Here is a 17,435-nt window from a genome sequence, read left to right on the forward strand (position 1 = left end):
TCTCCCATCCCCACCCGCGCCGCCCACCCCCCCTCCCAACCCGCGCCGCTCCCTCTCCCTCTCTGTAACTCGCGCCACGCCCCCACCCGATCACCGCCGCCATCATGAGCTCCTCCTCCTCTACAGTCTCCAACCCGTTCGCCGGTCCCAACGTCACCCTCGTCCGCGACCTCAACATCCATGAGCGCGTCCCGGTCAAGCTTGACCACACCACCGCCTCCTACTCCGCGTGGAAGCGGTACTTTTCGCTCGTGTTCCGTGAGTACCTCCTTCACGGCCACGTGGACGGCACCGTGGACTCCGCGCTCATGATCCATGACGAGGAGTGGATGATCCTCGACGCCACCATCATTCGCTGGTTCTACCTCACCATCTCCAGCGACATCTTCCACACTGTGGTGAACGACGAGGACGACACCCATGCGGTCTGGACCAAGCTCAACGGCCTCTTCACCGACAATCGGCTGTAGCGCAAGGTCCTCCTCTATGGTGAGTTTTACGGGTGCCAGCAACTTGACTCGTCCATCGATGATTTTTGCATGCGTCTCAAGAAGCTCGCCGATGAGCTCCGTGATCTGGGGGAGAAGATCGGCGACGAGCTCCTCATCAGCACCCTCTCCGGCGGCCTCAACGAGGACTTCGGGAACGCCGCCTCCAACCTCACCCTCATCCCGGAGCCCACCTTTGGCAAGGTGGTCGCGTACCTCAAGCTGGAGGAACGCCGGATGCGGGCGGCCAGGACGCGCGCCACCCATACCGCCCTCGTTGCCGGCACACGTGGGGGTTCGGCCCCACCACCGTCTCGCCCGACGCCGCCCCCGCAGGCGGCGCCCGCCTTCCGCCGGGTTTCCCGCCCGCCCCACCCGCCCCCTTTCCGCCGCCCCAGCCGGCGGGCAATGGGGGAGGCCGTCGCGGTGGCCGCTGGGGTGGCCGCAAGCAGGGAGGCGGCGGCGGTGCTCAGGGAGAAGCGCCACGCCAGCAGCAGTCGGCTCCTCCGCCGGCGGCCCCGTGGTACGCCGGTCAGAACCCGTGGACCGGCGTCGTCCACGCCTATTCTATGCCGGTTCCACGGGCTCCTACTCCGGGTCTTCTCGGCACTCGGCCTCCGTCACACCAGGCGTATTACGCCGCGCCGCAGCCCTATGCGGCACCCTACGAGCAGCAGCCGCCGCCAGGCGGGCCGCCGCTGCTGCCCCTGACGTCTGCGCCGTCTCTTCCGCCGGCGCCATGGGACCCGGCTCTCCTGGCGGCTCTCCACACCGCCCCTTCCCCGTCCAGCTACACCGGCGGCGGCGATTGGTACATGGACAGTGGCGCCACCGCTCATATGGCGGCGTACCCCGGTAACCTCCATACTGCCCACCCTGTCCACACCTCCAACCGCATCACCATCGGTGACGGTTCTTCTCTTCCTATCACCCATATTGGACATACATATTTTCCGTCTAACTCCACCCCTATATCCATGTCTAATATTCTTGTTTCTCCGGATCTTATCAAAAATCTCGTTTCCGTTCGTTCTCTTACACGTGAAAATCCGGTGACCGTTGAATTTGACGACTGTGGTTTTTCTGTTAAGGACGCTCGCACGCGGATGGTGCTCCACCGATGTGACAGCCCCGACGAGCTCTACCCGGTTCACTCCGCCGCCTCCACCACTTCCGCCGCCCCTGTCGCTCTCGCCACCGGAGTGGATCTCTGGCACGCTCGCTTGGGTCATCCTAATCATGCCACCCTTCGCCACATACTTCGGAGTTTTTCTTTCACGTGTAATAAGAACGAGGATCACTCGTGTCATGCATGCCGTCTTGGCAAACATGCTCGTCTTCCGTTTAGGGCTTCTTCCTTTGTTGCATCGTACCCGTTTGAGTTGATTCATAGTGATGTTTGGACATCTCCTGTTGCAAGTAATACGGGCTTTCTTTATTACCTTGTCATCCTTGATGATTTTTCGCATTATGTGTGGACCTTCCCGTTGCGCCGCAAGTCGGACGTTATCTCCACTCTTGTCGGCTTCTACTCTTATGTCCGCACGCAGTTTGGCCGGCCCATTCTTGCGTTGCAGACAGACAACGGGAAGGAATTTGACAACACCGCTGTCCGCGATCTTCTCGCCACACATGGCACGATTTTTCGTCTCACTTGCCCGTACACCTCGCAGCAGAACGGTCGTGCTGAGCGCATCCTTCGCACTCTTAATGACTGCGTTCGGACTCTTCTCTTTCACGCCAATGTGCCTCCGCGCTTTTGGCCTGACGCTCTAGCCACCGCTTCCCTCCTCATAAACATCCGTCCATGTCGTACTCGCGGGAACTTTACACCTCACCACCTTCTCTTCGGTGCACCCCCCTCTTATGAAGGGCTTCGCATTTTCGGCTGCCTGTGCTACCCTAGCATCGCTGCCACTGCGCCTCATAAGCTCGCACCCCGCTCCGTCGCCTGCATCTTTCTCGGCTACCCACCTAACACTAAGGGCTACCGCTGCTACGATCCAGTCTCTCACCGTGTTTTCACCTCCCGACACGTTTACTTTGATGAGATGGTCTTCCCGTTTCAGCAGCAGGCACCCCTCGTCGTCTCGTCACCGCCGGCCACCGGCGGCCCATCGACGACCTCGTCAGGTGGACGAGCACGCCTGGTTCGTGGACCGCCTCCGGGCTTTGGCGGTCCACGGGCCCTACTGCCGGCGCCCTCCACGGCCGGCCCTGCCGTTGCGGCCGGCGCCCCGCCTTCACCCGCCGCCCCTGACTCGGGCGCCGCGGGTCGGGCGCCTCCTCCGCCGCCCCGACGCCGGCCGCCTCGCCGGCCGCCTCGACGGCCTCGCCGCCGGCCGCCTCGCCGGCCTCGTCGCCAGGCCGCCTCGCCGGCCCCGTCGCCGGCCGCCTCGCCGGCTCTATCGCCGGCCGCGACGCCGCCGTGACGCCGGCTGTGACGCCGGCCTCCTCGCCGGCCACCTCGCCGGCACCGGTGGCCCCGTCCGGTCCTGTCACCCGTGCTTGCGCCGGCATTCACTGCCCGAGCCTCCTCTACTCGCGTGACGAGTACGTCCTCGCCGCCTCTGCCGCGGAGCCGTCACCCATTCCTGCATCCGCCCGCGCCGCCCTCCGTGATCCTCACTGGCTTGCGGCGATGCAGGAAGAGTTTGACGCTCTCCAACGGAACCGCACCTGGACTCTGGTTCCTCGGCCTCCTCGCGCCAACGTCATCACCGGCAAGTGGGTCTTCCGTCATAAGACCCGCTCAGACGGTTCACTTGAGCGCTACAAGGCTCGCTGGATGGTCCGCGGTTTTCGCCAGCGCGCTGGAGTTGATTTCACGGAGACATTCGCCCCGGTTGTCAAACCGGGCACGATCCGCACTGTCCTCCAGCTCGCCGTTTCTCGCGGCTGGCCCGTTCACCAGATGGATGTCTCCAACGCCTTCCTCCACGGCCATCTTGAGGAGCAGGTGTTTTGTGAGCAACCCACCGGTTTCGTCGACGCCTCATTCCCCGGCCATGTGTGCCTGCTGTCGCGCTCTCTTTACGGGCTCAAGCAGGCACCCCGCGCCTGGTACCAGCGGATCGCCGGATTTCTTTAGACACTGGGCTTCAGCGTCACTCGCTCGGATGCCTCACTGTTTGTCTATCGGCACGGTGACACGACTGCATATTTGCTGCTTTACGTCGACGACATCATCCTGACAACCTCCTCCGCAGCCGCTCTTCAGCAGATTACTCTCCGGCTGCGTGACGAGTTCGCTATCAAGGACCTGGGTGCTCTCCATTATTTCCTTGGCATTGAGGTCGTTCGGCGTCCGGACGGTTTCTTTCTTCATCAATAGAAGTATGCCCATGAGCTTATTGAGCGCGCTGGCACGCTCAACTGCCATCCGGTTGCTACTCCTGTTGACACGAAGGCCAAGGTTTCTGCTCTTGCGGGTTCGCCTGTGTCGGATGCTCCGTTCTACCGGTCTATTGTCGGCGCCCTACAGTACTTGACTCTCACCAGACCGGATCTTCAGTATGCTGTCCAGCAGGTGTGTCTCCACATGCACGCCCCTCGTGACTCTCACTGGACTCTCGTGAAGCGGATCCTTCGCTACATCCGCGGCACGATGTCCCTTGGGTTGACACTCACGGCGTCCACTTCTCTGGAGATGGTGGCTTACTCCGATGCAGACTGGGCCGGCTGCCCCGACACTCGTCGGTCCACCTCTGGCTACTGCGTCTACCTCGGTCCTTCCCTCGTCTCGTGGTCGTCCAAGCGACAACCCACGGTTTCGCGCTCTAGCGCGGAGGCTGAGTACCGAGCTGTGGCCAACGCTGTCGCCGAGTGCACCTGGCTTCGACAGTTACTTCAGGAGCTACATCACGATGTCTCCCAGGCTACGGTTGTCTACTGCGACAACGTCTCTGCGGTGTACCTCTCCGCCAACCCCGTTCATCATCGCCGGACGAAACACATCGAGCTGGACATTCACTTTGTGCGCGAGCAGGTGGCTCTTGGACGCATGCGGGTTCTCCATGTGCCGACTGCTCAGCAGTTCGCTGATGTGATGACGAAGGGACTGCCGACTTCCACCTTTGAGGAGTTTCGTTCCAGTCTCTGCGTCACTGGCGCCGCTTCGACTGCGGGGGGTGTTGAGTATATTGTGTACGTGTATATGTGTGTGTAGGGCCCACCTCCTGTATAGTTGAGGTTGTGGCCCACCTCTGTACTTATATATACGTGCCTGGTGCACCGATCAATATATCGCGATTGCACAGCCATAACTTGTCCTTCTACATTTTTATTAGGTGAATTAGTTAAACTTCTGTGCCAACATAAACTTTTATCATCTTATAATATTTCGCCAGGTTGTTCTTCAACAGTAACTAAAGCTAATTCGTCGACATCCCTAGCAGCACATTCTTTGTTTCTGGGGAAGCAGTAGAACATTTTTGTAGGACTCAATCAACTCATATGCATGTTCTTTTTTTCTCTCTCTCTCTTTCTTTGTCAAATGGATACTTTGGAACTAAATTAATAGCATTCTTGCTAAGTAGCACACACATACGATACAAGAAATGAAGAACACTGCTAATTAAATAAAAAAATGCCAAGAAAGAGGCATGGAATAAGGTACCTTGATGGCTAGAAAATAGAAATTGCAAGCTTTTACTGCTGCTTACGAGTCACAGACAGAAATCCCAGTTTCCCTTGTCTATTCCCAAACAATACGGGAAATTGGAGTATGTGAGAGACAGAGTATGTGAGAGACAGATGCACGAGGATTAAAAGTTCATGAACTCAACAATCATACAAGACTATATAAAAAGAAGAGGACGTTGATGGAATCTTGAAAATCGCATTACTTCCTCCACTAATCGCGTCCGGCAGCCGAAAATCACAATTAGACCATGCGGGTGACATGGCGTTGAACTTTGCATTGGCATGGCCGATTGGTTGCCAATTTTACAAGAGAAGAAATAGAAAGACGAGAACACCACTCGCGTGAGGCAAGGCCAGAATTAATATTAATTGCTCTGTTACAGTTCTTTCCATTTTTGATTGAGAATTAATTAGTCAATCTGTTACATGGGAAAGAATTCTTTCCTAAACAACAAACACGTAAAAATCAGGTGATCTGTTACATGCAAATAATTCTTTGTACCTTTTTTAGAATTAGGCGATCTGTCAACACGGGAAAGAATTATTTCCAAAAAATTACAACTCTTTCCTAAATATCACACACATAAGATAACCAAGCCATCGGGGGCCCCTTCCTAGTCAGGGGAACATCCCGCAGCAAGCGTTCATTGGTTTCACGGCATCGACGGGGGAAGGCCATCACCTACATCGTATCCTGAGCTGGAACTTGACAGTCGAAAAGCTTCCCGATCACCGAGCCGTCCGACAACGGAAGATGGTGCTGTCCGCAGTTCTTGCGTCAGCGGCCGCCACCGTCGTCATAATATCTGTCGCGGTCTTCTACTTCTACATGAGGTACAAGGCCCTGAAGATGGAGCTGAAGCTGTCCGAGGCTCTTCGGCGACTTCCCGGCACGCCCAAGGAGTTCAAGTACGCCATGATCAGGAAAGCCACAAACAACTACGACGAGGCAAGGAAGCTAGGCAAAGGCGGGTCCGGCGCAGTGTACAGGGGAACGCTGCGCCTCCGGTCAGACAAGACGTGCCAGCTGGTGGACGTAGCTGTGAAGAAGTTCACGCGCAATCGAGACCGCTGCTATGATGACTTCCTCGCTGAGGTCGACGTTATCAACCGGCTGCGCCATCGGAATGTCGTGCCGCTCATTGGTATGTCTTACAGTCTGTCACCACATGAAATTTTAATTACTAGGTCGACGATACCCTGGGCGTTGCTGCGAAAATTACTTACCATTTATTTTTGTATAATATTTAGTTATATGAACATGACCATTATAAATTAATAATATAAGAAATAAAACTGAATATATATTGTATAACTATAAAAATATTTATTGAATATAAGTTGTGTAATATAATTATAACATTTGAGCATTTTTTTCATGCATGTTTATATCCTGAGGTGAGTCTTTTTTTGTGCATGGCTGAATGTTAATGTAGTATAGTTGAGATAAATATGTTAATGAAGATCACCTTCGTTATATAGAATTAGGTCTATGTCACCACACAATAAAACTCCCGGTGAGATATTATTGAAATGACATGTCGTTCTCTCTAGGTGACGTGATTCAAATTATTTTGTTACAACCTCTGTCATACAAGAAAAAAACAAATGTACTTGAAATGTTGGCTTTTCTTACTCCCTCCGTCTAGGTGTGTAAGTCATCTTACGCTGCGCATCGTGACCAAGGTGGAGGGGAAAACGAGAGAACTTAATGTGTTTGGTTGTCTCAAATCGTTGAAAGCATGCATGGCCCACATCTCTTATTGGTTGATATGTCACGAAACAAGAAATGAGATGAGAGTTAATGTACCGCGCCTAAGTGTTTTGGGATTATTTGGTTTTCGTAAAATGACTTACACACCTAGACGGAGGGAGTACTTGAAATACGGTAGAGCTAACTGTATAATTTATGGCAAGGGAAAAAGTCACAATTACTCTCTGTGCGAGTAAGTCAAAATTACTAATTTAACTCAAAAAAAGTCAAAATTACTAATGATACTAGAGAATACCCCGTGCATTGCTACGTGAATTGATTGATGAAATTTTAGATTGACAACCCGAGAATCAAAAATCTAAAATACTCCCTCCATTCCCTTATATAAGGCCACAAACTCAGATTACAGGTACCAAGGTAAAATTTAATGACATCTTTGCAAGCCAGCTTTTCTTTTCGTTAATCAGGATCATTAATACACCCGGATGCATGCAAGGAAGGAATGTGAAGGAAATAGCACAGTGTCATTATGAGTACATGCATGCAAGTATTAAATAAGTTGGTAGTACGAGAAAACATCATTAATTTTTGCCTCGATTAGTGTTAGTGGCCTTATATAGATGCAAAATGTGTTTTTCATAGTGGCCTTGTATAAGGGAATGGAGAGAGTACATATACTCACTATATGTTATTATCTATAGTTGTAACAATCTTTATTGGATATAAGTAGAAAAATTTACTGAAAAACATTTTGCCGTGCATGGTTGAATAGTGTAGTGGGTCTTTTCCCATGCATTATTTGCATATTGAGGTGGGTCTTATTCTATTTGTAATTATACGGTGAGGTGGCATGCTTGCATATTGAGATAAAATAACTTAATTCGGATGATTCTCTTAGGTATGTAGGATTAGGTGATGAGATAGTTATTTTATAAACAAACTAGCCATTAATACACTCAGTTTTAGCTTCTTAGTTTCCATACAGTAGCTGGCTCCAAGAGGCTAACTACCATTAGCATCACCGAATGGCAATGATTTAGTTCTTTGTCAAATTACGATATCTATCCTCAGTATGAATTACATTTACGTCAGTGAAATACAAACGTTTTTATGAGAAATGACGTAATTCTTGTGTTGGAGAATTCAAAACACTTAAGAGGTTAATTTCTTAGTCATAATTTTGGAATTGGGCAACACATGGACTCTGTAGATTTGCCACCTTATATGAAGCAACTTCTTTATTATGAAAAATACGATCTTCAGGTCACATATGGGCAAGATTAATTTGTATAATTGAACAATCGCAGTTCAGATTACTTTGCAGTGTTTTCAGTAACGTAAACTAGGGGAAAAAAATCCTTGGGTATACATCAACTGCCAAATTTGCCAGTAGGTTTTCTGTTTTGCAATACGTAACTGACTAAGGTAGAATTTCCTGGGTTGCCTTAAGATTCATTTTTCTGTCTTTGTAAGTACATGCATATCAGCTATTTAATTATTATTTTGAGGTAGCATATGACTGCTAAGAAACAAAGAAAAAATGACGGACCCACATTTTTTGTTCATACTACAAAATGATGTCAAAAAGTGGCGTACTATAGTAGTACTGGTATTTTGGAAGGTGCCTTTTAGTATTATACTTGGCATTCACTAGAAAAAAAGAGGAGAAATCACCGAATTCTGCATCAATTGGTCCACACAACCATCTTGGATCCATTTCACAATGGCAAGTCTAGTAAAGATTCATACAAATTGAATTATTCAGGGTTAAGGCAACCAATGCACAATAGATATGACATGATGTGTTCATGATGGTCATAGCGCAAGTAAGTGATTTGTGATATAGAGTGCGGAAACCCAAGACCAATCCTATTAGTAGACCGCAACCCATAATGGTTCAACAAAGATCATGCTAGCATCTCTCCATATACAGAACTAATGCAAGCTCGTTTCCTCCGTCGTCGCATGCCGCCGTTACGGCGGGCTGCGTAATGCCCTGTCCCGGCTATTTAAGCGGACTACTGGGCACTGAAACCCTATCCTTCCACATTTCCGCCCTCCCGTCTGCCGCTACCACCATTCCACTCGTCGTCCACCACCACTAGTAGACATGCCCCAACGCTGCTAAGTAAGGAGCTAGCCATATCTAACGCCGGAGCGCCGGTTGCAGCTCCTTGAGCAGATCCGGACAAGGCGCGAAGCTCGGATCACCGCGGGGCTACATCCAGACACGATGGATCCGGAGGAGGATTTGGAGAAGGAGATCGAGGTGGAGGAGGACGGGGAGGGCGCGGAGCAGGAGGAGGAGCTGGAGGAGGACGAGGAGGACGCTGAGGACGTGGATCTGCAGACGATCCTCGATTCCCTCCGGTCGGAATTGGCGGCGGAGGCAAACCGCTCTCGTCTATGGGAGGCGGAGGTCGAGTAGCAGGCGGACGTCGATGAGATGCTCGTGTTTATGGATGAGGAGGAGGATCTGGAGCCCTACTACACGCCCATCTACCCAGTGCCCGACACCGACGTCGTGAACATCTCCGACGACGAAACGTAGTTAGGCTAGCGCGATATGCATAGTACATAGGATTTCTTTTGCATGATTTGTAGGGATTTATGGAATGAAGTATGAAGTACTTGGATGCATAGCACCAAGTATGAGGTGTGACCAGTCAGTGCCCATGGACGCGTCTGATCATTTCCGGGGGAGTTTGAGGGTCCGGATTTCTTATGCTTCATCCCACCTATGCAATTTTCTCAACATATACTTCTGCGTAGTACTCCCTCTGTCCCTAAACGCTCTTATATTATGGGACGGTGGGAGTAGTAAACTAAAATCATCATAAATGGGGCACCCGGCTTTCTTTTTTAGAAGAATAGTGCACCGGGTAATTGTGGCATGTAGAGAAGGACATGACAGAAACAAGTGGTGTATTGTTTGGGTTTTTTCTCACAATAACAACATCTCTTACTGCCATGCCATTTGTACTTAGAAAAGTTATCTTTCGTTAAGACCATTCCCTTACAATGGTTTTGGATTTTTAAATTTTTAACAGAACTTTGAGTTTTAAAATGTTTATTCTTTGAAAAACATGACCCTCACTGAACAAGTCAGTATACGCAGATCTGACTGAGAAGAAACCAAAACCAAAAGCCATGTTGTCCATTTTATGTGAGTGATTTCCTGTCGGAAGACACTAGGCGTTCACATAATTCTAACGTTACTTATGTGGTTGGCAAATATGATATTTCAGGTTGGTGTTATGAGAAAGGGGAGCTCCTGCTTATATACGAGTATATGCCAAATGATAGCCTAGACCAGTACCTCTTTGAGGAAAACCCTCGGCTCCAGCGGCGCATCTTAGGTTGGAATACCCGCTACGACATCATCGTGGATGTAGCCGCGGGGCTTCACTACGTGCATCACGAGCACGAACACATGGTGATCCACCGCGACATAAAAGCGAGCAACATCATGCTTGACTCTTCCTTTCATGGCCACCTCGGTGACTTTGGCCTTGCGCGCATCGTCACTTTGAACAAGAACTCCTACACAGATGTGGGTGTCGCCGGCACTTGGGGCTTCATCGCGCCAGAGTACTCAGTCTGCCACAAGGCCACTCGCAAGACTGACGTCTATGCCTTTGGGGTGCTAGTCCTCGAGATTATCACCGGAGAACGGGCACTTGCTGGGAACCATGACTATGGGACGCTTCAACCGCTCACCGACTGGGTCTGGTGGGTTCACCGGGAGGGAAGGTTGCTCCATGCGGTGGACGACAAATTCTCTTCCACGCAAGAGTTTGATCCCAAAGATGCTACTCGCTTGTTGCTTCTTGGACTGGCATGTAGTAGCAACCCAAACCCGTCTGACCGACCAAGCATGGCCGAGGTAGTGCAAGTCCTAGCCAAATCGGTGCCGCCACCAGAAGTACCACTTGTGAAACCTGCATTCGTCTGGCCACCTGAAGGTGGGATCCCCATGGAATTTGACGACATGATGGCAACGAGCAGCCTCGACTGGGAGGACATGTCTAGCAGTGAAGCCCTAGGGGCAAGCGTACCATCAGAGGTGAATAGGCGTAAGGGTCGTGTTGGGCATTCGAACACAGCTGGATCAGTTGAGGTGTATTATGTGTAGTCGTGTAAGTTGATCATTGTAGTAAATCTTGTGATAGGTCAAATTTAAAAGGAGTGATAGACACCCTAACTGTTGTTGCTCTTGCTGGATTAAGAAAAAGGGTTTTCCCTAGCTTTATATATAAAGCACCAACACTTAGATCCAAGCAATCGATACAAACGCACGTCACACAACTCAAGGCAAGATACAAGAATGCCGGACACCGACACACAACCTCAACGACTACCAAGTATCAACAAAATGAGAAAAAAGAATAGCTTGTAGCCGACAAAGACCACCATCAAGATGAGAGATCGTCCGGGAAGAAGTGCAACGGACAACGCCGGACCGAGGGCTCCAAGACGATGCCTCCAAGAAGGGCACGACCACGGACCATCGCCATCGTCCGATCCAAAGATCAGGTTTTCACTTGGAACAAGATGGGAGGAGTGAGAGCACCATGACGGAGACCGCGAGGAACACGACGTCCGCGGACACCGCCACCGTCGACCCGTGTACGGACAGGTAAGTGATGAAACCCGGTGCTCCACCCTTCTGCTGCATCCCCGGTCCGCCAACCACCTGCAACCGTGCCACCCAAGCGGCCATGGTTGCTCGCCCGCATCCGAGTCGCACAGTCCGCCTACGACCAACGCAACTCCCACTGCCAGGGCCGTCGCCCCGCCACCGGACCACCCCGAGAAGCCCCAAAGGTCACGTCTTGGACAAGATCCATGAGCCCAACCACCTCAGAACCGTCGGCGACCACTGCCTCAAGAGGAACCGTGCCCGGTAGGCCGGGGGAAGGGGGGAAGGAGGAACGGCCTATGGCCACGACCGGCACCTCTGCGCTGGCGACGGGGTACGCAGCGGCGCACCCGTCCCCCCTACCAGCTCCCCCCGAGACCCCTTGTCTTGCCCCCCGAAGCCGAACGCCCAGATCCGCAAGAGATCGCCGGCCACCGCCTGCTGCTGAGGAGGAGGGAGCACAGATAACCGCCGAGCCGCAGCCATAGAGGTCACCAGGGAGGCCCTCCCGCGCCGAGCGCCGCTGTCCAGCCGCAGGGGCCTGGCTGGACGGGGCCGCCCACCTCCACTGCTGCCGCGCCGCCCCTCCACCAGAGATCCATGGCGAGAGGGGCCGCCCGCGACCCGCAGCGCCAGACGTGGCGCTAAGGCGCTGCTACGAGGCAGCCACCCGCCGACCTGCACCATCACCATGCCGCCCGTCGCCCGACGCCACGCCGCCGTCTGTTGGAAAGACTTTCTTGTACCAAAGTATTTGCAATTAGTGGTTTGATTTGGTCGTACTTCGAAGACCGGTGGTTTGGTTGCTTCTAGTGTCATGCATGGTTCGAATGTGTCATGAAAAGAAAAACTCCACAGTTTGTATTGGTGTTCATACAAGTAGGCTCAACCGACCTTGAGGGCCTAACCCTTGGTAAATCATCTTTATGTTTGTTGCGAGTTTCATCGGTGAGATCCTTGTGCCCCCACAATTCCATATTTCTATTTTTCATAATTTCTTTTGCCACCCAGCTAGATCTAGTATTCCAGAAATTATCAAAAACATAGTAAATGAAGTTTGTAAAATATTTGTAGTACTTGTAGCCCGTGAGAATGCATGGGTTTGACAACTAGGTGTATCTAATTGCTTTCTCCATTCTTGAAAAGATAGCTGCAGCATGGAGAGCAACGAAAGCAGAGGAAATGTTTCCAAAAATTGTTTTAGAAATTGGCCAACAGGAATTCCAGATGAATTTTACGGAGATAATGCAGAAGCCATCACATTGCCTTGCCAAAACAAAGGATTTGAGTTATAAACTTCATAGCCGACCATGGTCAGCTGTTCAGGTATGTCACTCACATCAACAACATTCCTGGGGAATTCGATCATCTGCTCCAGCTAAAAACATTAACCACCTCTATTCCACATCCTGCGGCTGCCACCGGCGCCCTCAAGCCGGCGGGAGCGGGAGCGCGGCGACGGTCTTCTTCCAGGCGGGGCGGGCGGATATCTCGTCCCACCACGCCTGCACGTGCGGCCTGGCCGCGACCAGCTCCGCCGCCCGGGGCGTCAGGCTCATGACGAACAGCTGCGCCATGTGGTTCACGTCGGCGAGCGTGAACTGATCGCCGGCGAGGTACCTGTTCCCCGCGCCGAGGTGCGCGTCGTAGACGTCGAGCACGTCGGCCACCTTGCGGGCGAGCCCGTCCACGACGGCCGGGTCGGGCGGCGCGCCGCCCGGCAGCCGGGGCCTGACGCGGAGCTCGTACACCAGGTCCGCCACGGCCGGGTAGAAGTGGTGCGACTCCACCTCTAGCCACACCTCCAGCTTCGCCGACGGCGCCGCCGGCAGCAGGTCCGTGCCCGTTGACCGGTACTTGGCCGCGATGTACCTACTTATGGCGCGAGACTCTGCGCGCGATCCCCAAATCAGAGCAAATTCGTGCAGTTGATTAGCCCAAAATGTTGACAATTAACTCCGGCGAGTCTGAAGGTCTGAATTTCTTGGGCGTACCGAAGAGGATGTCGTCGCCGTCCTGGAACGCCGGGACCTGACCCAAGGGCTGCACGACTCACGCAAACACAGTAAAAATTAGTAAACGATCCGCATCGGCTGATGATCAGTGCAGTGTAGCAGCAGTAGCAGGGGAGTGCGTGGGCGGGCGTACGTACGTTGATGGCGAGGAACTCCGGCGCCTTGGTGTCGTCGACGACGACGAGCTCGTAGTCGAGCCCCTTCTCGTTGAGCAGCGCCGCGATGCGCACCGAGTTGGACGACAGCTCGTAGCCGTACAGTTTCCTTGTGCTCGCCGCCGCCTCGGCCATGCTGCCTCGATCGCTTCTCTGCTGCTGGCAAGCACGGTGTGGCGACCGGCGAGATCCAAGACCGGGAGAGCAGCTGCGGAGGGGATCCCGGTAGGTGGCCGGCAGAGCAGAGCAGTCACGGATGGCACCCCACCTAACACGCCGCTTAATCAACTGGTCGGTTTGGCCCTGCTCTGCAGGTGGCGCTTGGTAAATTGTTAATTCCTCAAAGTCATCCGACGTAACGTGACAGTCCACCAGCCACATTCGGGCAAATGCTGTGAGGGGCTGTGCATGGTTAAAGAAGAGTAAAGTCTGTTTTAAACCTTAAACTGGTAGGCTTTGTTGGAATTGAACCTTCACCTCTGAATCCCTAAAATCTGTATCCTAACCTCATTAATCTCGGTCAACATCAACCCTAGACTAATTTGGCGCACCGGGAAAATATCAATCCCGCCTGAGATCATAGTCTGTTCTCACTGACATCTCTGTCCCACATGTCATATCCATCTTCTATCCTCAATCATCTCTCCTGAAATCAGCGCCGCACGGAGAAGCAGGAGGCTGGGCAGCGCAGATGAAGGGCGTCGGGTGCGGGCGTTTCCGGTTCGCATGGCCCACGCGGGGAATCTATGGAGGTGCCCTTCATGTAGAGCACAATGTCATCGGTGCGCGGCGAGTCGTCACTCGTCAAAAAGGAACGGGAGCTGGGAGGGCGGCACGCGATGGCGTGCACGGAGTGGAGGTGGCCACGCTCACGATCGACTTGGCGGAATGGTGTTTGCCCGTTCAGGAAATGGTAGACCAGCGCTCACGTCGACTTGGCGGAACCGTGTTTGCCCATTCAGGAAATGGTAGAGCAGCGCGACGCGAGCTTCCAGGTCGACGCGACGGACCCGCGTGCCAGGGAGCTCCGTCACAACGATGACCGACATGAGGTGCACGATGTTGTGTGCACGTAGAACACACACATGATCCCGCTTGCTCGACTGCGTGCTCAAGTTCCCTCGGCATTTCGGCAACCACATCGCTGGCTACTATGTGGTGCAGCGCGCCATGAACATGGCGACCAAGATACTCATATACTGCCTGGAGACGTGTCTAGCTAGCGTATTCCCGGCGGTAGGCGAAGCCGGCGCCGGCATGCCGTCGGACCACGGCAAGACGAGGAGCTGACTCATCCGATGCTTTTCCTTCAACGGCGTACTTTCACAGTTTCACGTACGTAGAAGCTGGCTTGTTTTTGAACACATAGAAGCGGGCTTTAAGCAGGCACGCAGGTGGATGTACAATGTATTCTGAGTTAGCTCACGTACGTATGTAGAAATTTACACGCCTTCTAGCTTTGATCGATCTGCGTCGCTTCGGGGTCTTCAACATGCGGCAACGGCCGGCGGCACTACCTGCAGGTGACATGGGACTGGCGCACCCCTTGCCGGCGACCGGCGGAAAGACACCTGGGGAACGTTGGGGCATACCGTGGAATTTGCTACGCACCGCAGTGCTAGCTGCTGCAGGTGCTTGCAACGAGGTAAGCATAGTCGATCGGGCAGCTCGAAGCAACAATACCGAGAAAGAAAAATATGACATGTAGGGCCCCTGAGTCGATGAGAGAACCTAGTAATCCCGGTCAGAATTGCCTATTTTCGTGCAACAAACAGGTTTAGGATCAGTGCAGGGTTTATATTGACCGGAATCAGAAAGGTCAGGGTATCAATTTCAGGGATTCAGATGTTAGGGTTCGATTCCGACGGGCTCTATGAGTATAAGGTTTAAAATGGACTTTACTGTTTGCGTTGGTTTTTTAAGCTCCACGGACCGTTCTGCAACTAGACCGGTACAAATCAAATTAATTGAGAGGTTTTCTGCAAAATTTGGAATAAAACCGTGCGGTTCAACCGGAAAAATATTTTGTGAAAGTTCAGATGAATTGAGAGTACTACCCAGGTAACCTGGATATAACAGAACAACCCTGGCTGGGCTTCGTTGTTGCTTTTTTTGAATAGTTTGGATTGCTTACCACATGTGTCACATGGTGGGCTTCGTTGTTGCCTAGTACTATTAGAAAATCAATGTATTTGACAAACCTTTGATGTATCTGTAGGGTTTCTCGTGCCGCCTCCGCCGTAGCCATCTAAGAAATTTAGGTCCCCTCGCCTCCGGCTGTCCTCTTGGAGCTGAGAGGTGGGAGGGACCTCGGATCTTCAAAACCTCTATGTTATTTGCCATCATCTAGTGACCATCATAGTTTTGTGTAAGGCGTCCACAAAAAAGGGATCGCTCCCGCGACGCTCCCCGCATGCGCGTCATGGGAGATTAACCAGTTGCCGCCGGAGCAGAGTCCCCCGCCGCCATCCCCTCCACTCGCTGCCGCCGATCCGTGCTGCCGGGCAAAGCCTCGCGGGTGCTGGCGGCGGCGGGGCCCTATGTCCTCTCCGCGTATGGGAGCTCGGCGCGGCCCAGTTCCAGGTGGAGTCCGGCGCTGGGCTAGGGTGGGGCGCGGCGCTGGGCTAGGGCGCGGCCGCGCTGGGCGGAGATCGGAGACGACCGGTCTTCGTCTTCGTCCTGGTCGTGGAGGAGTGGTCGCACCGGCGACTCTCGCCTTGGTTGGCGATGGCGGTCGGGGGGCGCACTGCCCAGATCCGGCCTTGCCGGGACCCAGAGGACTCCCGCGGTGGTTGACCCTGTTGTTGTTCATTCTTCAAAAGTTCGACCGACTTCATGCGGGCCTCCTCTATCTGGACATGGACAGGTTCTGGTCTTCCTCTTAGAGATCTTCAGTTTTGGTGCTTGGCGCCACTAGATGTCTAGATCGGAATTGATCCGGTCGGGTGAGCCCTCATGTTCGGCCAGAGAAGCTTCATCAGGGTTGATGACCCACAAGTGTAGGGGATCTATCGTAGCCTTTTCGATAAGTAAGAGTGTCGAACCCAACGAGGAGCAGAAGGAAATGATAAGCGGTTTTCAGCAAGGTATTTTCTGCAAGCACTGAAATTATTGGTAACAGATAGTTTTGTGATATAGTAATTTGTAATGGGTAACAAGTAATAAAAGTAAATAAGATGCAGCAAGATGGCCCAATTTGTAGCAAAGAACAAGCCTGGATACACTCTTATATAAAGGAAAGCGCTCCCAAGGACACATGTGAATTATCGTCAAGGTAGTTTTCATCACGCTCATATGATTCCCGTTCCGTACTTTGATAATTTGATATGTGGGTGGATCGGTGCTTGGGTACTGCCCTTCCTTGGACAAGCATACCATTTATGATTAACCCCTATTGCAAGCATCCGCAACTACAACAGAAGTATTAAGGTAAACCTAACCATAGCATGAAACATATGGATCCAAATAAGCCCCTTACGAAGCAACGCATAAATTAGGGTTTAAGCTTCTGTCACTCTAGCAACCCATCATCTACTTATTAATTCCCAATGTCTTCCTCTAGGCCCAAACAATGGTGAAGTGTCATGTAGTCGACGTTCACATGACACCACTAGAGGAGAGACAACATACATCTCATCAAAATATCGAACAAATACCAAATTCACATGACTACTTATAGCAAGACTTCTCTCATGTCCTCAAGAACAAACATAACTACTCACATATCATATTCATGTTAATAATCAGAGGGATATTAATATGCATAATGATCTGAAC

General features: G+C 52.2%; 2 protein-coding genes across 2 annotated transcripts; one reads left to right on the plus strand and one right to left on the minus strand.

The window, feature by feature from the left end:
• The first annotated feature begins 5,380 nt into the window (after positions 1-5,380).
• LOC123057156 (probable L-type lectin-domain containing receptor kinase S.5) lies at positions 5,381-10,981 on the plus strand. The gene is made up of 3 exons (XM_044480269.1): positions 5,381-5,386; positions 5,755-6,277; positions 10,095-10,981. Exons 1-3 carry the CDS (start codon positions 5,381-5,383, stop codon positions 10,979-10,981), a joined length of 1,416 nt encoding a protein of 471 aa, XP_044336204.1.
• A 1,753-nt stretch (positions 10,982-12,734) lies between these two features.
• Positions 12,735-14,800, minus strand: LOC123059151 (glutathione S-transferase 3). The gene is made up of 4 exons (XM_044481789.1): positions 14,588-14,800; positions 13,641-14,060; positions 13,483-13,531; positions 12,735-13,379 (listed from the first exon to the last, which is right to left on the minus strand). The coding sequence occupies exons 1-4, from the start codon at positions 14,798-14,800 to the stop codon at positions 12,919-12,921; spliced, it is 1,143 nt and encodes a 380-aa protein (XP_044337724.1). The 3' UTR covers positions 12,735-12,918.
• Between the last annotated feature and the right edge of the window lie 2,635 nt (positions 14,801-17,435).

The sequence above is a fragment of the Triticum aestivum genome, chromosome 3A (assembly GCF_018294505.1).
Source record: "Triticum aestivum cultivar Chinese Spring chromosome 3A, IWGSC CS RefSeq v2.1, whole genome shotgun sequence".
Lineage (NCBI taxonomy): Eukaryota > Viridiplantae > Streptophyta > Magnoliopsida > Poales > Poaceae > Triticum > Triticum aestivum.